Source organism: Arthrobotrys flagrans, assembly GCF_004000055.1.
Source record: "Arthrobotrys flagrans strain CBS H-5679 chromosome Unknown unitig_0, whole genome shotgun sequence".
In the NCBI taxonomy this organism is placed as follows: domain Eukaryota; kingdom Fungi; phylum Ascomycota; class Orbiliomycetes; order Orbiliales; family Orbiliaceae; genus Arthrobotrys; species Arthrobotrys flagrans.
This window is the reverse complement of record NW_027137550.1, coordinates 7,387,150-7,407,423: the sequence shown is the minus strand read 5'-3', so window position 1 is coordinate 7,407,423 and position 20,274 is coordinate 7,387,150. Positions and strand designations below refer to the sequence as shown.

At 47.2% G+C, this 20,274-nt stretch overlaps 7 protein-coding genes across 7 annotated transcripts; 3 read left to right on the top strand and 4 right to left on the bottom strand.

Annotated features, from left to right (window-relative positions):
- Positions 1–2,213: 2,213 nt before the first annotated feature.
- DFL_005184 (uncharacterized protein) lies at positions 2,214–5,721 on the top strand (the record flags this gene model as incomplete). The annotated part of the gene is made up of 2 exons (XM_067634405.1): positions 2,214–2,725; positions 2,784–5,721. 2 exons carry the CDS (start codon positions 2,214–2,216, stop codon positions 5,719–5,721), a joined length of 3,450 nt encoding a protein of 1,149 aa, XP_067492477.1.
- Positions 5,722–6,099: 378 nt separating this feature from the next.
- On the bottom strand, positions 6,100–6,978 carry DFL_005183 (uncharacterized protein; the record flags this gene model as incomplete). Its single annotated transcript, XM_067634404.1, has 1 exon — positions 6,100–6,978. The coding sequence occupies one exon, from the start codon at positions 6,976–6,978 to the stop codon at positions 6,100–6,102; it is 879 nt and encodes a 292-aa protein (XP_067492476.1).
- Positions 6,979–11,082: 4,104 nt separating this feature from the next.
- Positions 11,083–12,433, top strand: DFL_005182 (uncharacterized protein; the record flags this gene model as incomplete). Its single annotated transcript, XM_067634403.1, has 2 exons — positions 11,083–11,518; positions 11,595–12,433. 2 exons carry the CDS (start codon positions 11,083–11,085, stop codon positions 12,431–12,433), a joined length of 1,275 nt encoding a protein of 424 aa, XP_067492475.1.
- Positions 12,434–13,704: 1,271 nt separating this feature from the next.
- Positions 13,705–14,474, bottom strand: DFL_005181 (uncharacterized protein; the record flags this gene model as incomplete). Its single annotated transcript, XM_067634402.1, has 4 exons — positions 13,705–13,843; positions 13,907–14,083; positions 14,159–14,213; positions 14,336–14,474. 4 exons carry the CDS (start codon positions 14,472–14,474, stop codon positions 13,705–13,707), a joined length of 510 nt encoding a protein of 169 aa, XP_067492474.1.
- Positions 14,475–15,142: 668 nt separating this feature from the next.
- DFL_005180 (uncharacterized protein) lies at positions 15,143–17,041 on the top strand (the record flags this gene model as incomplete). Its single annotated transcript, XM_067634401.1, has 8 exons — positions 15,143–15,316; positions 15,377–15,419; positions 15,491–15,573; positions 15,652–15,729; positions 15,795–16,480; positions 16,534–16,603; positions 16,656–16,954; positions 17,020–17,041. 8 exons carry the CDS (start codon positions 15,143–15,145, stop codon positions 17,039–17,041), a joined length of 1,455 nt encoding a protein of 484 aa, XP_067492473.1.
- Positions 17,042–17,455: 414 nt separating this feature from the next.
- Positions 17,456–18,530, bottom strand: DFL_005179 (uncharacterized protein; the record flags this gene model as incomplete). Its single annotated transcript, XM_067634399.1, has 4 exons — positions 17,456–17,740; positions 17,810–17,935; positions 18,062–18,455; positions 18,517–18,530. 4 exons carry the CDS (start codon positions 18,528–18,530, stop codon positions 17,456–17,458), a joined length of 819 nt encoding a protein of 272 aa, XP_067492472.1.
- Positions 18,531–19,107: 577 nt separating this feature from the next.
- DFL_005178 (uncharacterized protein) lies at positions 19,108–20,188 on the bottom strand (the record flags this gene model as incomplete). The annotated part of the gene is made up of 2 exons (XM_067634398.1): positions 19,108–19,722; positions 20,168–20,188. 2 exons carry the CDS (start codon positions 20,186–20,188, stop codon positions 19,108–19,110), a joined length of 636 nt encoding a protein of 211 aa, XP_067492471.1.
- Positions 20,189–20,274: the final 86 nt, after the last annotated feature.

Here is a 20,274-nt window from a genome sequence, read left to right as displayed (position 1 = left end):
ACTCAACTCATTATTTAGAAATCGATAGTACATGTTGATTATAATTTTGGAATCTACCAGTCTTCATACCTATCTGGTAAAACTGTTCATAAAATTCAAGATGTTTATTGTATTGACAGAGAATCCTTGTGTACGAGAGAAAGCCTAGATCGGATCAAGTTTACTACGGGATCTCCCGGCCAGATCTAAACCATGATTAGAATCCTGTCGATTCAAGTTCCGCAAGAAACGAAAATGTATTATTAATACATTTTCCGTTTCATCTGATTGTCTGAGAACGACGCCATAGCTGCAGATATTGTGTACGAGAAGTCTAAAGTAGAAGGTATGAAATAGTCTATCCTACGGCGTTTTCTCGGCATTATTCGTTTGAGACGGGCCGCAAGATCTGAATGCGCCTGTGTACGAAACCACCTGCGCTTCTCTCTGCCATCCCACGATATCGATATGTGTTGCCTAAACGTTCTACAACACGACCATCCAGAAACGGCTAGTCACACAAGGGAAGAGCGCAGGGGTCTAGGATTCAGGGAAGGAAGAATCGAACCACTGCTTGCTGCTACGTGGATACCAGTGGGCGCCTCCAAAGCCACCACAGTAGAAGTTTAAGACGGTAGGATACTATTGAATGCGAATATGAGAATTATGAGCAAAAATTCTGGCCTCAACGTCATGGATCTAAGATTGACTAAAAGACTGACAGATGCGAGGCAATGCAGTTTGAGGCGAGGTTCAGGACGTTTCTACACCAAACGGGGGTTGTTTCGGGATTGAAACCACCCAGGAAGGGGCTAAAAAGGCGCTTCGGTTCTGGTTGGCAGCTGCAGCCCCTGCGCGTTAGTACGTGCCTTTACAAAAAATTTGTTGGTTCGACCGGCGCCACGGACTTGTACTTGTACCGATTTTAGCTAGAATAAACTAAATTTTCATTACTATGGGTCTCGTGGATGGGAAATATTACATACAGAGTGTAAGTATTTGGTGATGGATTTGATAATGTGGATGGTTTGGGGAATATGCGATTTCGGCACCGTCGTCCCGCTTCTTCCGCCTGCAGTTTATGTATGCCCTGGTCTTTGTCTGCGATGATAGTATTATCGATTCCGCAGGGGCCGTTGCATCCGATGAATGGACAAGAACACCTTTGACTTGCTCGGGAAGTTGGGTAGTTCAAGGCAGGCCTTTCCATGGGGTCCTCATGACCCTATAAGTCAAGTCCCTTCGAATCTTGATTGCAGGTCCTCGTTCCACGTGTGGGATGGACAGTGCTTCGGTGGAGAAATAACTGGGGACAAGCTTCAATGCTGGTCCGATAACTGTGAATGGGTGTGGTACTTCTGTGGTGATTTAGTGGCGGTGGAAGCGTCGGAAGCTTAGCTGACCCAACCATTATTATCGAGAATAAGAAAAGAAAAGAAAAGTGGTTTCCCTTCCTTGAACTTGTTAAATAACGCTGTGTTTCCTCACGATGTTATTATTTCTTCTCTCCCTTACCGTGTAGTTAGGCTTCATCGAAGGTATTCGAGGACTTGTACCGTATACCGTTAGGGACTGGATTGGATCGGACCTGGTAGTCTTTCCTCTCATCTCATTGCACAGGCGCTGTTGGATCTGGTTTCTCCACGCACCTTCTGCTCTCCTCTCCAGCATTTAAATTACGTTACGACCCCCAAATACAATATTCACAATTCGAAAATCAAAACCCGATCGGATCTTGCATATGCACCTTTACTCCATCTCGATAAAGTAGAGTTCTAGGCCGACAATATCATAACTTCCCTCTCCGATTTCACCATCTCCGACCAACCACAGTCCGGCATTCGGATCTAGCATCTCCAAGAGATTTAAAACTTTCCCGCGTGATCTTCAAACGACAATAAAAAATATAGACTAGGCTTAGCTTACATAGAGGAAACAGGCCTGCATTCCTTCCAACTTCTGTCGACCGGTACTACTGCCAACTGGGTTTTGGGGGTTTTGGGTTTTGTGTTGGACCGATCATCTGCGACACCTTCCAATCTGACCTCACCCAAGCACCCTCAACGGGGTGGCGAGCACATTCCCTCTTCAGCCGGCTCCGGTCCCGCCTTTTTATAGCGCACTCACGCGCGCATTCTTTCCACCTCTCGCTCGCATTCTCTCCCACCTTCTTTAATCGCCAATCTTAGCTGATTTCTTACCGATCGCTGGGGCGGGAATACCACGCCGACATCATGGCGGACTTTCAACTGAAAACCATGGCGCCCCAGTCGTCTTCCGGCGGGAGCGCCGATACTTCACATTATGCTACCACCACTGTCGCAGTCGAGGGTATGACATGCGGTGCTTGTTCAGCATCTATAGAATCTGGCTTCAAAGGCACGGACGGGGTAAAGTCGTGTTCGGTATCTTTAATTCTCAACAGAGCCGTTGTGATCCACGACTCCGGACTTGTCCCGGCGGAGAAGATAGTAGAAACGATAGAAGATAAGGGATTCGATGCGACGTTAGTATCGACTGTTGAACCGAAGAAGGAGAGGAAAGTTGAGTCGGAAGCGAATGCAAGGACGTTGACGACAACGACGGTTTCGGTTGATGGAATGACTTGTGGAGCTTGTACGTCGGCTGTTGAGAAGGGGTTTGCGGATATGGACGGGATTGTATCGGTGGATGTGTCGCTCATGATGAACCGTGCTGTGGTGGTTCATGAGAGCGGAAAGGTCTCAGCGCAGACAATAGTGGATACGTAGGTATTTTCATAAAATTGGGATTCGTGGGCTATGCTAACGAAGTTATGGAAATAGGATTGAAGATAGAGGGTTCGATGCAGCATTAATATCCTCCGTCGAGTCGAAACAGAAGACACCGACGGCAACTCACTATGCCACTTCCACCATCGGAATCGAGGGCATGACTTGTGGTGCCTGCACCTCGGCGGTTGAAGGTGGATTGAAGGATGTCGCTGGTATCGGTTCGGTATCAGTATCGCTGGTCATGAACAGAGCCGTCATCCAGCACGATCCTGAGGTCATCTCGGCGGAGCAAATCGCGGAAATCATCGAGGACCGGGGTTTTGACGCTCGCGTCATTTCCTCCGACCTCCCTTCGGCAAATGCTCAGAGGGACGCAAAGAGTGAAATCCTCAACATCAAAGTCTACGGTATGCAAGATGAAGGGTCGGTCGCTGCGATCGAGCGTCTTCTTCTCAAACTCGATGGCGTCGAGTCTGCCGTTGTCACATTCCGAACCATGCGAGTTGAAATCGAGTACTACCCATTCGTTCTTGGAGTTCGCACGATTTTTGAAGCCATAGAAGCCGCTGGATTTAATGCCCTCATGGCTGATGGCGAGGAATCTAACGCTCAGCTCGAATCTCTCGCCAAAACCAAGGAGATTCAGGAATGGAAAACCGCCTTCCTTTTCAGTTTGACCTTTGCTGTCCCGGTCTTACTCATCAGCATGATCATCCCGATGTACCTGAAGCCTCTAAACTTCGGTAATGTCAAGGTCTTCATCCCCGGTCTCTTCCTCGGTGACATTGTTTGCCTCGCCCTCACCATTCCCGTCCAATTTGGTATCGGAAAACGCTTCTATCGATCTGCTTGGAAATCGCTCAAACACAAGTCTACTACCATGGACGTCCTCGTCGTTCTTGGTACCACCTCTGCATTTCTGTTCTCCTGCATTTCGATGTTCATCTCTATCATGTGCCCACCTCATACCCGCCCAGCCACCGTTTTCGATACCTGCACCATGTTGATCACCTTTATCAGTCTTGGGCGTTGGCTCGAAAACAGGGCTAAGGGTTCTACTTCTTCCGCCCTCTCCAAGCTCATGTCCCTCGCCCCACCAATGGCTACCATCTATATTAACCCCAACGCACACCAGTCCCAAAACTTACTCGGCGAATCCAAGTCTGCTGACCAATTTGACATCGAAACCGTTGAGGAACGCAAAGTACCAACCGAGCTCCTCCAAGTTGGTGACATTGTCATTTTGCGACCAGGCGACAAGATTCCCGTTGACGGTGTGGTAGCGTATGGCGAGTCGTTTGTCGACGAGAGTATGGTTACCGGAGAAGCTATGCCGATCCAAAAATCACCTGGCTCCCACCTCGTCGGTGGTACCGTCAATGGTACCGGCCGTCTGGACTTTAAGGTTACCCGTGCTGGCCGTGACACTCAACTCTCACAGATTGTGAAGCTCGTCCAGGAGGCACAAACATCGCGAGCACCAATTCAAAGGATGGCAGATATTGTGGCCGGTTACTTCGTCCCCGGTGTTGTTTCACTTGGTTTCATTACCTTCGTTGGTTGGATGATTCTCTCGCACGTCCTTCCAAACCCACCGGCTATCTTTATGAGCGCTAAGAGCGGCGGTTCGTTTATGGTCTGCCTCAAACTTTGTATCTCTGTCATCGTGTTCGCTTGCCCTTGTGCCCTTGGTCTGGCCACCCCAACGGCTGTTATGGTCGGTACCGGCGTTGGTGCACAAAACGGTATCTTGGTAAAAGGTGGAGAAGCCCTTGAAACTGCTACCAAGGTCACCAAGGTCGTCTTCGACAAGACAGGCACTCTCACGGTTGGAAAGATGACGGTCGCACGGTTCCACCAAAACTCTGTTTGGAACTCTAGCGATTGGCGGGCTACGCGCTGGTGGTCATTGGTGGGGCTTGCCGAGGCCGGAAGTGAACATCCTATTGGTCGTGCTATTGCGAACTTTGCAAAGTCACAATTGGGAATGAATGCCGAATCTACGATCGAAGGAAGCATTAGCGACTTCAGCGCTGTTGTTGGACGAGGTATTACGGCTGGTATTGTCCCCGCTAAGGATAGCAAGAAGCATACCGTGCACATTGGAAATGCTGCCTTTTTGAGGGAAAACGATATTGCACTGGCACAACATGAGGAAACTGAGGCTATGGGCGATGCTGGACGACCGGATCCTTCCAAGGGTAAATCCGAGAAGTCTTCTGTTGCCGGGCAGACTGTGGTCTTTGTTGCTATTGACGGTAACTACGCTGGATACCTCTGCCTTAGCGATGAGATCAAGACCGACGCCAAGTACGCCATCATGGCCCTCCGACGCATGGGTGTCAAAGTCGCCATGGTCACCGGAGATCAACGCTCCACTGCCCTTGCTGTCGCCGAACTCGTTGGGATCGACAAGAGCCAAGTTTGGGCCGGCGTCTCCCCCGACGAAAAACAAGACCTTGTCGCTATCATGAAGGAGGAAGGTGATGTCGTCGCTATGGTCGGTGACGGTATCAATGATTCTCCAGCTCTTGCGACTGCTGATGTTGGTATCGCCATGGCATCTGGTACGGATGTTGCCATGGAAGCTGCTGATATTGTGCTGATGAAGAGCGGAGAGTTGTTGGATATCCCCGCCAGTTTACACCTTGCGAAGACTATCTTTAGGAGAATCCGGTTGAACTTGCTTTGGGCTTGTGGGTATAACGCTGTCGGTATGCCATTCGCTATGGGAGTTTTCTTGCCTTTTGGATTGCATCTACATCCTATGGCTGCTGGTGCCGCAATGGCCGCGAGCAGTGTTAGTGTTGTTTGCAGTAGTTTGTTGTTGAAGTATTGGAGACGGCCGACTTGGATGACTGCTCAGGGTATTGAAGAGGAGATTGGACAGATCCGGGAAGGTGGCAAGTGGTGGCAGGTTTGGAAGAAGTTTGGAAGGAAAGGTAGAGATGCGGTGGCTTACCAGAGAGTTGAGACCACTGAGGTTTAAGAACTTTACCTTCTTTTTTCTTTTCTTTCTTTCTTTTTTTTGTATATGAAATATTCGAAGTGGAGTTTGGGGTCTTTATTCTATTTTTTTTCTATTCATGACTTTCCTTTGTTTTTACCTTTGATTTCTTCAATTTAGCACGATACCATTTCTTCGTTTCTTCGTTCTCCGGTTTTTTTTTTTTAGATGGCGGTTTTTTTGTGGATTCGAGAAGTTTTGGCTTGAGAGCGAGCGGGATGGGGTTTTTTTCTTTCATCTGAAGAGCAATGATATAGCTACCTAAGTATATAGCGATAAGAGATCTTTTAATGACATGATGAACTTTTCTTCAAATCTTCAAAACATGCTTCCCCTCATTAGTACATATGGCAATATGAATCACGAATCGCCCGCCCCCACCATCCTCATCACCACCTCCGCCTGCTTGACCAACCTAATGATCTCAACCTCCCCCTCCTCCTTCTCACTCTCCAACTCCAAAATCTCCCCGAACGCATCTTCCCAAACCCTCCACCTCTCAACACTAAACCCCTTCCATCCCTTCTCTCGAAAGCCGTCCCCTCCTCTCGCCAAGTTCCCCTCATACTCCGTGTTTGCTTTACATAGTTTATATATTTCTGTTTTTGCAATAACGATCCAGACTGCTGCTGTTTGGATGTCTGCCGGGTCGAGGGTGTTTAATGATTCTGTCTCGACTTCGAGGGAGCGGAGAGACCAGAGAGCGTAGAGGGAGTAGTCTGTTGGGGTATTATTGGGGGTTTCCGAGGTTAGGGAGGTGCGGGTGAGGGTTGCGAGGAAGGCGTTTAGGTTTACCCATTCTTGGTTGGAGAAGGTGAAGCCTTGGAGGGGGGTTGATGAGGGGGAGAATGGGGGGGAGAAGTTATACCAGTCTCTGATGTAGATGTTTAAATCCGGTAATTGGGACCAAGAGAATTCTGTGTCGTTATATATCGGTAACGGTTCAACCTCAGTTTTCCCGAGATATGAAGAAGATTCCGAAGAATGGGTTTGTAAACGGTGAAGTAAAAGTGAAAGTTTTTGATGGGTTAAGGATGACCATTCTGTTTGGGAGACGAGGAGGAGGAGGGAGTTCCAGAGGGTTTCGAGGTAGGTTGATATTGTGGTGGTGGGGGTGGTGGGGGTTATGGAGGAGGTCAGGGTCGTTAGAGTGTTGAGGTCGGTGGAGAGGAAGTTGGTGTAGGAGGTTAGGGTGAGATATTGGGGGGAGGATTCGATGGATTGTTTGGCTGTTGGCATGGTGGCGATGGCTCTTGATATTCAGGATCGTGGAGTCTCTGGGGTTAATGCGTATGCAGTGTAGCGCAATATTATTGTGAACTTTGGATGTAGTGTATGTACTGTATATGGGGGTTACATTGATTCGGGAAGTACTTTATATCACCACTCCTTGCATTAATCGCGGGCGCTTGACGTCACGAAAGATGAGGCCGTGCGGTCGTGGGGAAGATCGAGGATCGATATCGAGGAGGGGTATTCGAGGCTAGAGGAGGTTACCTACTAACTTCCTTTTTCAGAAATACAACATTGTATGTGTTGCGTACGGTAAGTCTGGATCTCGGATATAGTCCCCAGGGTCCTTCACGGTTGCAAAACCCATCATACCAATACAGCGTCTGCAACAAAACCTTATAAAGGAATAGGGTTGCGAAATTTCGAAAGAACTTGGCTTCGTCATGAATGCGAGTAAGATAGGAGCGTGACTCTCATGCCTCCTTTACAAGCACAGACGGAAGAGATAGTTTGTTGGCTGTCTTAGGACTATCAACAGGAGTCGAGCCCCTATGCAACAACTCCAACCACAATGAACTACTGCCCGCCGTAATCCCTAGATTATATGCAGCATTCATTCCTGCAAGTTCCACGCCCGTAGGTTGCGCTTCGGTAGGACCATACTTGGCTATTCGCCTGATTAACCGCATGACAAAGACGAACACAAATAGGCAGGGTATGCATAGTAAACCGACGGGGATCCCGGTAGGCATAACCTGGGGGTAGTTGCCGCGAGTTACAAGATGCATTTTATCGATGCTAATAAGGAAAGTCATCAGAATTTGCAGTTTTCTATTTCATAAAGTGCTTTCGTTCTATTATATAGTGACAAAACGCACTTGCTTTTAAAGTACGGGGGCAGCTGATCAAATGTTATGCAAGTTGGGAAGATACTGTATAAATAGGTCTTGATCTGGTGTGTGCGGTTGTTATGGCGAAAGTTGAATGGATGGTTTGTAAGATCTTCAAAAATACGATTAGGCTATGGGCATCGAGTAGATTGGTTAGATATTTTTTTTTACTTTGGTTCTTTTAATTAATGGAGACATCTTGCTTTAGAACCCGTACGTATGTTATAGCTGGATCTGATGAGGCAGTATATAGATTCCGGCGAACCTTGTTTGGGTACGAATGCCGGCCGTCGATGCAACCCATCTTTTCGTAAGAGTTCACCAATTTCTAATCAATTTGAAAATTAATCACATTTAGCGAGGAAACGCTGTACCCAGAATCCAGATAGTATGGCTGTCTCTTCACCGGCCGTCGAAGTTTTCACCCCTCTCGCCGATGATGATTTTATGATACCAAGGGCAAGGCCGTTCATGCCGCCTTCAGTCATAGGCCTTTCGCCCACCTTGCGACTCACCGAAGTGCTTCTCGAAGGGCTCCAAAGAATCGCAATTTCTCCCGAGGGTCGAGGCTCGACTGACCTCAGTACGGTGAAAGCCCACTAAGCCTTCATAGCTGTAAACCTTATCCCGTTCCATCTTTCGAATGGTAGCTGGTGGCCTAATGAAATCCATAAGTTGCTCAATCAAATGAATACCTTAGACCCTCGACCCATTTTGAAGTGGTTTCTATCAAGAGATGCTGCTTCCGTCCAGGCAGTCTCCAACGGCCTTCTACCAATCTTCTATCTCAGAGGCAGCCATTATTTTATACTTCATATTAGAGAATCACACAAGGATATCGATTCTGATCTCTATAAAGTACTCGATGCATGTGTTGGAAATGTGTCCTACAGCGGTCACATGACTGACGACAATGAAAAATTTCTCAGCGTCCTCGAAGTTTTGGGGCCCCGAACCGGGAGTGGTCTAGAGTCGCCATTTCTCAGTATGTACGGGGACTGTGATAGAACAGCTACTCCATACCGAAACCCGACCGGGGTCAATTTCCGAAACGCAGACCTGCTGTTTGCTTGCAAAGCTGTACTTGGTGATCTAACTTCTTTCTTCAAGCTATGGGAACCCTCAAAGATGGCGGTAGCCGAGGTGGAAACTTCGAGCAATCGGACAGAGTGTCTCCGTTTCCTGCCATTGTTCACGGACAGTGCGAATCGTATCGAGTTGCTGTCTGCAAATAGATTTTCCTGCGGGCCCACACATATCCTCATAGCGGCAATATTGAGAAGTGACATCGAAGCAACTTTTGCCTGGCTACGGTGCTTTCTCTTTCCCTGGAGAACTTATCTAAGAATTGGACCCGATTTCAATAGACCTTCTATTGTTATTGAAAATCTACTCAGTCCAGCGATATTGAGCGAGATCTTAGAAGCGGCAGCGCAAGAAGCAATCGCATTAGCATTTCGTCTTGACCAAAATGAGCATGTTTCCTCGTGGTATGATCACTTGGTTCTACACTTTGGGAGCGCTGGAGGAAATATGGCAGACATAGTTATAAAAATATTGAAATCATATATCTCTCGCCGGTGCTGATATACGCGAGCTCTACCACGCAGTGAATTGCTTCGGAGCGGGCGGATACCGCATATCTGACGCCGAATATATGGACTTCAATTATCCACTACGGCTGTGAGGCAGAGTTTGTTTCCGATATTCGTTACGGATGTTACAAGCAACATTTAGGCTCGGAGTCAATTCTTCAATGACGACAGTATGGGCGTCGATTTGGGACCATCTGTGGTACCGTTCGGCGCAAAGTCAACCGCATGATATTGAACTGCTAACAGCGTTCTTGGATTCTGGTGCTGACATCAACAAAACGATCGACTTTCAGCACCCGTTCCGAGAAAAATCCAGATTGTGTGACTACTCCGGGGAGGGCGGCTCACGGGACCATGCTGACTCGCGAGAAAAGATTGTACGAAGTCTGCGAGTCTGCGGCTAGAATAGGGTTCGGAGTTCTTAATTGCTGTAGGGGCGAAAGACTATCACAAAATTGAAGCCCTCTGGGAGACGAGAATTCCGGTCCTCAACCTTCAACTGGTAGATTTTGGCTATTTACAAAAACTCCTTAACTGTCATTGCGTATCTTGCGGACCATCACGGTAGCTTCATGATAAACAATGCAGGGGATAATAACGACCTTTGCTCAGCCGTCCAAAAACGTTTCTACGATCTTGAAGCCGACCAAATCGAAACCATCGAGTTTCTACATAAATAATGAACAATCCAAGGATTTTACTATCATAGAAAAAATTAAAGGAACTTCTCTTGATACTATCTGGAATTTCCTTGCAGACCCAGAAAAACAGGCGATTGCCTCGCAGCTTAGAGGATACGTATATACTTTCGAGAACTTCGGAATATACCTGTACCTGGATACTACGGAGTATCGGAAAACGACCCGTTTTGGTTGGATTTGGTGATACTTCTCGATCTAATGGTCTGGTAGACGGACCCTTCGATCCAGGAGATGAGTTCAACAAAGCACTCGCCTCAAATCTTATAAAATATACATCTCCACAGCCGGGCCTAGGGTTACAACTTTATTCTCGCCTGATGAATAAAGTACTTCGAAACCATCCGCCGTGTTTTACGTATGGAGACTTTCGGTTGGAGAATATTATGGTACGAAAGCTGGAGAATGTTGGAAAACAAACGACATAGTTACTATGATAATTCACTAGCAGGGTTCGGGGTGGTTGCTGGCGTATTGGGAGTATAAGGTAGAGTATTGTTTGTTTCAGATGTTGTATCGGGGTGAGTGCTTTATATATGTATCTCGAAAGACATGTCCCTGCAAAGACTCGCAGTAGACGATTACCACTAACTAGGACCAGTCCGTCTTGACATAGTATCGTTTTCTTAAAAAAATTTAAAATTAAAAGGAAATAGATAGAGAGATGAATCCCTATTTTATTATCTGTGAGCTTAATTCCCTAGGGATACATATGGTAGAAGAGTTGGCTTCGGGAGTAGAATGATTAAGTTCGAATTGAACTGGCATCACAGAACATTTTGTTTACGTGTTGTCACAATTATGTAATCTTTGGCAACAATATCTCCAACCTGGGTCCTGGATATCACAACTTGACCCCTCTCTATATAACGATCCAGCAGACCAAAGCAATTCAAAATCTCATATATCACTGCAATAAATACCACAATGGGAACCCCAATCGACCCCCCGAATCTATCCCCCCTCGAAACCCTTCCCCAAGAACTCCTCTCCACCATCATCGGCTACCTCGAACCAAACGACAGAGCCTCATTCCTTCGTACCTCCAAGCGTTTATACCACGCCACACGCCCCCATCTATGGCATACCCTCAAATCCACTGATAGTCCAAGGAGAAGGCGTGCAGCGGCCAGGTACTCGCGTGGGTTACATAGACTTGCAAAAATTGCTGAAGAGATTGGAGTTGAGGCTATGGGGTTTGTGCATGTTAAGAAGGTGGTGTTTAAAGAAGGGGATTTGATGCCGGAGAAGGGGGTTGGGGGGACGGATCCGGGGTTGGATGGGCTATCGAAGATTCTTGATGAGCAGTTGTTGGCGGGGAAGGTTCAGTTGCAACAGGTGGAATTGTGTTGGGAGGATATTGGTGAGTGCTTTTCGTCGTGGTTTTGAAATTTAGAGTCTAGATTTATGTATCAATGTCATACTAACTATACTTGCAGAGCGGGCTTCCAACGGAGCAACCAACTTCCTGAAGACCTTAAAAGAATACCAAAAATTAAATTTACCCCAAAGGCCGTCCATCGTCGCAAAGATGGCGGATCAGTATGGAGGCCTCAGAAGGCCCTTTGTCTTTCCAATCGAATTATTCGCACTCGAATGCATTACGGACTTGGAACTCGGCTTTGGCGGAGAACAGGAGGAGTTTGGTATTTCTATGGCACGAATAATTAGCGACATCGAGCTATTCACGAATACGCTGAAAGGAACGCATTCCCTTCAGTATCTTTCCATCAAATGGAGAGAAAGTATCGGTGATACCCCGTCATCGGTTATCAAGTTACCCCAATTGAAAGGACTTCAATCTGCAATCACGGATTTAAAACACCTACGTGGCCTCAGCCTCTCGGGCTACCTCTTCCACCCCTCGTTTTTCATCATCCCTCCAGAAAACACCAAAAGTTTAACCATAAAACAAGAAGTTTCGATAGCATGGTGGCGAAAATTTGCACAGTGCCCTTTTATGGGTCTTGAAGATTTGACCATGGAGACGCGCCATGCTGGGACTGAGCTTATTTCAGAGTGGTTGTCTAGCGATGAAGAGGAAGTGAGGTTTTATGAAAGTGCGCATGAATTCGAGTTTTTGTTGGGGGATTTGGAGATTAGAGGGTTGAAGAATTTTAGGACGTATTCGGATTACTATTATCGTCCGGATGATTTTTCGGAGTTATTACGGCGAAAGAATCCGGGGCTTCAGGAGTGGATGGCCGAAATATCTAACTATGGAGGTATTGTTCTTGTTAACTCCGATTTTGGTTTCGAAATTCGGTCTGTCAAATGAGTATCGATGCCACAGCTTATACAGAGGATCTCCTATCTCTCATTTTTCTAGGGACCGGCCGGAGCCGGAGAAGAATCGTAGAGATCTCTCTGCTATATTTAAACTAGAGGAATAGCACAGTTGAGGAGTCTGGAGAGGAGACAAGAGGAATAGAGGCTATATTGATGCAATATACATACGAAATACACACAATAAGCTAATAAAAGGGCATTGGAACTATTCGAAATGAATACTGTGATCAGGAAGTTAACAATAAGATGTATTCGATTGGGCCAACTGGCTCGATTCGATATTCTCTTTCGAAGGCGTTTGTTGGATTTGGACAAACTTTGCGTTGTGTTGAGTCACACAAACCTCAACTCTCTTGGCATATAAAATTCCCGATCCTCTTCGCTTCTTCCCTCTCTTCCTCTTCTTCCCTCAACAGTCCACCCCACCAACGCCACGTTTCCTTGCTACACACTGATTTCAATCCTCCGAGGATTCAAAATCACCTACAGAACGCGAGTGAGAAATTCGGAGTAATCTTCACTTTTTTTCGAGCCTGGCTCGAAAACCCGCCCCTAAGGGCCCGACGTGATTCTTCACGTCCGCACGTTCGGCATCAGAAATCACGGGGAAGAAGGAGCAACGTCATTGATTCGTCGGCGATGCTGTCTTTTTCTTACCCCATGGGAGTCCAGTGCGAAGATGGTTATTCCTCTTGTACTCGATCATTTACTCTTTTTCTTCTTCGTTCTCTGCTTCGGTGGGGGGAGGGGGAGGGAGGGGGTTTATGTGAGAGGGGAGGTTTACTTTAGTGCGATACGTGGCGTATTCGACGTTCCTTTTCATCCTTTTGGGTGGGGAGGACGGAGGGTATGATTCGATTCCGATTACTCTAGTGGGGAGGACTGTTCGCCCTCTTTTTTTCTTAGGTGAGTGATGACTTGATCCCTTGATGGAGAGGGGAGATGAAATTAGGTACTGCGCTAACAGAGGGTGGGAGGGGTGGAGATGAGGGTTAGTCGCGTCGGTGTAGGGTATGACGACATTTTTTAGGGGGATATGGAGATTGGACAATGTATTTTAGTACTGCTCTTCTATATAGCCTTGCTACTTTATCGTCTCGAGGCCAAGCTACCTTCCAATTGAAGCTTATATATCCTTCTGAAATTACAATATCAAATTCCTAGCAATCATCAAAAGCGTAGATTAAAAACCTTCGGTACGGTCCATATACAAGAAAAAGCTCCTCTCGTTCAACTACCCAATCCGAATTTTTGGCCCATCTATGCCCTCCAGAACCTCTTGATACCCTCTGTAAGTCCGACATCGTTCGTCTGGATGGAGAAAAGTCCCACGGCAGCAGTGATGGTAGATGCCCTTAGCAGCCAAACCATGAATGTTCTTGTCTTTGGATATTGTCGCCTATCCGAGTCTATTAGCATGTGCTCTTTAAATCGAACTGTCTAATCGATAGCAAATCCATACTTTGGGAAGTAATCTGTCACACAAGCGTCGAAACCGATATGCGAGTGTAGAATCAATGCAGTACCGAGAGCAGCATCGAGGGCAGGGTTTGCGGTGCCGGCGGCGAATGGAGCAACGGTGAGCGGAAGCATGCCGAGGGCGATGATTCTTTCGAATGCCCAGTGATAGGATCCATGACTATTAATTATATACTTGTTTAGAAATTGAATTTCTAGAGAATCTTTGATGATCGAGTATTCAAACAAGACATACGTAGCATTCGGTGTAGGAATTGGGACCGGGTCATTGACAGTGCCGTGGACGACCTCTATTGTAGCCGAGAAAAAAAGCCATATAAGTCAGCGAAATATCCTCATCCGACCCGTTCCTTCTCATTGAAATTGGATATTTCGATAGAAACAATCTCTCAGATGAGATATTGGCACGTACGAGGTCCGGGAGGCAGAATCTGATGCCTTTGCGAAGCATGGAAAGCAGCGACTCGGGTTTGCGGTAGTAGCCGTATTGCCGAGGTGGGCTTTGTGGCGAGGATTCGTCGGGCAGCAGACGAGCGAAGAGTCGACGCCATTGTTGGAAACAACCACCGGAATGGAATAGAAAGACTGTTCTATCTATCTACCTATATATCGACTTGGACTTGGAGATAGTTCTGACGGTGGTCGTTTTTTTTTTTTTTTGGAGAGAGATACAGAGGTGGAGGGAGGGAAGATGGAAGGTCGTGCGAGTGGCAGCCGGGCAGTTTGATGTTGTGAATTTCTCGTCGGCCAAAAACCGTGGAGGGACAAACCGGCCAATGGCAGGCTAGCTAATTCCATTGCGATGATATCATGTGAAAGAACCACATAGGAACCGCTCACATTTAGACGTCTAACTCCACGCGCAAGCACCGGATATACATCCGAGTTTGATAAAAAGATAGCTCTGCTCTTTGCATTCTATCTGGTCAGTTTTTATAGAAATTCCCGAAGAATAGAAGTCGTGATAACATCCGAAAGGTGCTGGCATGAAGCCCCTCATGATAAAACCTCGCCTAATATTGCCCTGCTGTGCGTTGCGCTGTCGTGTAAAAGTGCCCCAGCCAAATTTTCGTCGTTCTGTCCGAGACCTCGAGACTAAGCCGACTCGACTGTTGACATCCCCATACTTGAACTGACTTCCGACCACCACCACCTATCCCAAACTATCTCAATTCCTCCCCGACCACCCCCGCGTCCTCATCTCCGATCCTCGTCCGTGATGGCTGCTACCCGTCAAGCCCTATCGCGCCTGGCACTTCCCAGAGCCGGTCTCACAAAATCCATCCTCAAGCCTTCCCGGTCCGCCAGGGCATTTGCGTCCCCCGCCACCACTGCCCCCGCCACATGGACCCCAAATAAGACAGAGACCACCACTTTGAGCAATGGCTTCACGGTACGATTGTATATCATATTCGATGTGTCGTTGGCATGCAATGGCTGATAGTTGAGATAGATAGCCACGGAGTCGAATCCCGGTCAGCAGACCGCCACCGTTGGTATGCATTCGTCCGATATACGAGCCGGGTACTCTATCCAGGGGAAGGAATACGAAACTGATGGACTCTAGGTGTTTGGATCGATGCCGGAAGCAGAGCGGAGACTAATGCCAACAATGGAACTGCTCATTTCCTCGAGCATCTTGCCTTCAAGGTATATATTTATACTCTCAATATATCGCTCGATATGTTATTCGAGAAGACATGGGGTGCTAAGCTATCTATTATCCAGGGAACAAAAAACAGGACACAGAACCAACTCGAGCTTGAAATCGAGAACATGGGTGGCCATTTGAATGCATACACATCGGTATGTATCCATTCCGACCCGTCATCTCTCCACCAATATCTAACGTCGATATCAAACTTTTACAGCGGGAAAACACTGTTTACTACGCCAAGGCCTTCAAGAGCGACGTAGCCAAGAGCGTCGAAATCCTCTCCGATATCCTTCAAAATTCTCGTCTCGACGAATCTGCCATTGAAAGAGAACGTGAGGTTATCCTTCGCGAACAGGAGGAAGTCGACAAGCAGCTCGAGGAAGTTGTTTTCGACCATCTCCACGCCACCGCTTTCCAGGGCCAGGCTCTCGGCCGAACCATCCTCGGACCTAAGGAGAACATCCTCGCCATCCAGCGTCAGGATCTCGTCGACTACATCAAGAAGAACTACACTGCCGACAGGATGGTTCTCGTCGGAGCCGGTGGTGTCGACCACGGTGAGCTCGTCAAGCTCGCTGAGAAGCACTTCGGAAACCTCCAGAGCTCGCCCACACCAACTGTCTTTGGATCCGCCCGAAGCGAAATCCCAGACTTCGTCGGTTCCGAAGTCAGAATCAGAGATGATGCCTACCCGACTGCCCACATCGCCATTGCCGTCGAGGGTGTCAGCTGGAAGGACGACAACTACTTCACCGCCTTGGTCGCTCAAGCCATTATCGGAAACTGGGACAGGGCTATGGGCAATGCTCCTTTCTTGGGAAGCAAGTTGGCTAGCTTTGTGCACCAGCACCACCTTGCCAACAGCTTCATGAGCTTCAGCACCAGCTACAGCGACACCGGGTATGTACATCAAGATTAATCTTACGATAGTTCGAGATACTGATTGGAGATAGCCTCTGGGGTATCTACCTCGTCACCGACCACTTGACTGAAATCGACGACCTCGTCCACTTCGCTTTGAGAGTATGTACCCTTGTTTATCTTTTAAAGGTATCCGTCTAATTAATTGCGATAGGAATGGACCCGTCTCGCCACCTCGGTCGATGAATCCGAAGTTGAGCGCGCGAAGGCTCAGCTCAAGGCCTCCCTCCTCCTCTCCCTCGATGGCACCACTGCCATCGCTGAGGATATTGGCCGACAGTTGATCACCACCGGTCGCCGTATGACACCCGGTGAAGTTGAGAGAGTCGTCGGAGCTATTACCCCCAAGGATGTCATGAAGTTCGCTGAGAAGCACATCTGGGACCAGGATATTGCCATCAGCGCGTTCGGTAGCGTCGAGGGTCTGTTCGATTACCAGAGGATCAGAAACGAGTATGTCACTCCCCTTGCAGTCCCTGTGATTATATAAAGGTGCATATAACTAATTTTTACTACAGCATGACCCGTATGTTCTCGTAAACGGTCTTGTCAACCTTACCCACCTATATCCTTGGATTGTGATAGTTTTGGCGACAATATCAAAGTCTAGCAATCAAAAAACCAGAAAACTTCCTTGTAAAGAAAGCAAAAAAAGAGAATACTCCTTTTTGGGGTTTTCTCGTGCTAGAATCTCGGTTTAGACCCTGTTAATTTTTTGCGAGATTCTAGTTCTTGTATACATAACTTTTTTTTATATCTTTTTTCTCGTCGCCGTTGAGCTATATACAGTTTTTCTCTTTTCCAACCTCAACAAAATTAGAAACCGTAGACGCCGGATTAAATATTTCTTTCGTATGGCACTAATATCTACAAACAAAATGCTTTTATGGGTATCATCGGTCATGCAACATCAAAAAAATCAAATATCGGATATATTCGGCTTACGAAACAGCATCACTGCTCCGTCCCTGCATACTCGTTTTGCCGTCCTAACGTCCAATGCAATATCCACGGCCGCTTCTGCCAAAACGTATCTTTGATAATATCAACGTGTTCGATTACCACTTCCGCCTTTGCGAGTTTCTTCGCTTCTCGCTTTTGCTGTGATCTTGATTTACCCTTTTGTGCTTCCGCCGGTGATATTGTCGGTTTCGTTTCAGCTGCCATCTCTTTCTTTTCCGAATCGTCATCTTTCTCATCTGTTTTATCGTCCGCTGAAGATTCCGGTACGGCGCCATACTACCCTCATCATCAGCATCATCCCAAAAATAATTTCAAATATAAAGGAGAAAAAAGAAAAAACCTCACATTCCGATAAACCACACTCCCCTTCCTAAACATTTCCTCCTCATTATTATAATTGATCCCAAACCTACTCCACAGAATCTCATTCTTATCCTTCGCTAGCGTCCCCATCAACTCCTTCTCCGCCTCCTGCGGCGTCATCCCACCTTTCAGTATCAACGCCCAAAAAGTAGTATTATAAAGATTGTTAATATGACAATCCGCCTGTCTCCAACTTAAATAATCCCTTACATTCTCAATGGTTGGATAACATACTGCCCTTCCGTCGAAGGTTGGTAGGGGGCGTTGTAGTGGTTGCGAGGGGAAATATTTAGGCCAGAGGGAGATGTAGTATGCTGTGAAGATTGATACGACGGTTGAGACGAGTTTCGATTCTCGACGGTCGAAGAGGTTGCATTCTTTTCGTAATATAAAAGAGAATTCGTCGGAGACGCCGTAGGCGATGGAGACGACTTCGCCGCCTAGGTCGTGGAAAACGGAGACGGCGGCGGCGTTCATGAGGGAGAGGGCACGTGGGTCATTGGGTTTTGTGAAGGAGTGGAGGGTGGAGAAGCGGTGGAAAGAACGGCCATCGATGCGGATGATTATGTAAGTGTTTGGGAGGAGGTAGGTGGTGTTTGAGAGTTCGAAGTGGCGGACGTATTCGAACCTGGATTGTTGGTGGGGGTTAGTGGGGTGGTTTGGGAGGGATGGAGGGGTTGGGGGATTACTTTGAGTTGGCCATTGTTGTGGGATTGATAGCGAAGGGAATGGAAATTAGGAAAGGAAGGGCTGGGGATATTATTTCTGGCAATAAATGACAATTGTGAATTGCATGGTTCGGAGATACGAGGTGGGCTTGGTGGGCTTTTGAAGGTCGAGTATGAGTCGACGTCGAAAATTTCCTTTTCAGGCTGACTTCGGATTTGGGAACTACCACACGCACAACACGTGCGCCACGACTTCTATCTTAGTCTTGAGCCTCCTTCTATCCACCAGCTACGTATCACGATCGTGGGAAAGACACCTGGATACGAGACCGGAAAGACAATGCGTTTTAAATTTAACGAGAATTAATATTAAAAAAGTGCTGCTTCTGGACAGTTCAATTCTTCCCCTCCCTCCCCCCGGATCTAGCTACTAGTTGGGATTTGGGTACCTGGGCTCTAACTAGAATCTTGAACCCACTTCCTCCCCCGCCGCACCTTCGTCCAAGGGTTAAGCCCCCCCATCGCCTTGACCATCCGGCCGAGCACAAGTCGGGTTTCTTGGCCCAACATTCTCATCGCCAGTTCGCCCAAATGCAGGTTTGGTTGGGCATCCTAGTGTAAGTGATCGGCATCGGCCGATCCTCCTCCTTTTGGGTAGAGGAAGGACTTTTTTGAATCCTTCACTGGATTCGTAGTCGGGATTTTGAAGGCGTGGGGATGAATCATCATCCCAGCCTTGCGTTTTCCGCTCGTAGTCCCGTGGGGCATTGTCCCTTCATCTTCATCTTCCTCTTCTTTTTCTTCCTCTTCGAGTTCTTGAAATCCATAATGGAAGGGGGTCTTCCTGCTCTTGTTAAGAGTGTTCTTAAAGTCATCACTATTCAGAAGCTTGACTTGCTTCTTCCATTCCTTCTCATATTCTATGCCTAGCTCCTCTTCGAAAAAGAGTTTGATCCTTTTCTTTAATCTCTCCATCCCCCCCTTCCCATCGAAACATTCGAGGTCACCGATTGTCCTAATATTATAGCCTTGTAATTCCCACAACCAATTTGACTTTGCGTATTTTCTGTAGACTGTCTGTAGCCAGATGTCCTCGAGGAGTGTGTCTTCTAGGTATTTGACACCGGGTGCTTTCTTGTCTCGAAAAAACTTTGGAGGTGAGGTGTGGGAACTTGCGGTTGGGTTTTCCGCGGTAGTAGGCCCCTTCGAAGGGGGCTCCTTGGGAGACTATGGTGTATTTAGCTTGCCCTGTGGAAGCGAGGCGTCTGGGCTTGCGGTTGGGGTTTTCCCGAGAATAGACTCAATCGAGGAAACCTTCTTGGGAGATTGTGGTGTCTTTGACTTGTTCTGTCAAACCAAATCTTCCGAACTTGCCATTGTCAGGATGGGTAGCTCGTCAATGCAACGAGAAGATAGAAGTGAAGTTAAGATGGGAGATGCGAGAAGTGATATCGAGAAGTGATGATGAGAAGTGATGGTGAGAAGCAACGATGAGAGTTGATGACGAGAACTAATAGTGAGAATTGATGATGAAAAGTATGTGATCGATCGTGAGAATTGAAGGTGAGACGCGAGGTGATGGTGAGAATCGAAATGGGGGTGTTGAGGAGAGAGCAGGAAATTTTATAATAGAGGGACTTGTGTTAGTCTCGGTGCCAGAGCTTTCAAATACCCAAGACGATTGGAACTCCATTTCTAGCCTCGAGATTAACTCCATTGTACAGGTATACTACACAAGTTTAACCGTTGCAAATACGATATTAAGCTTAAAGTGACAAG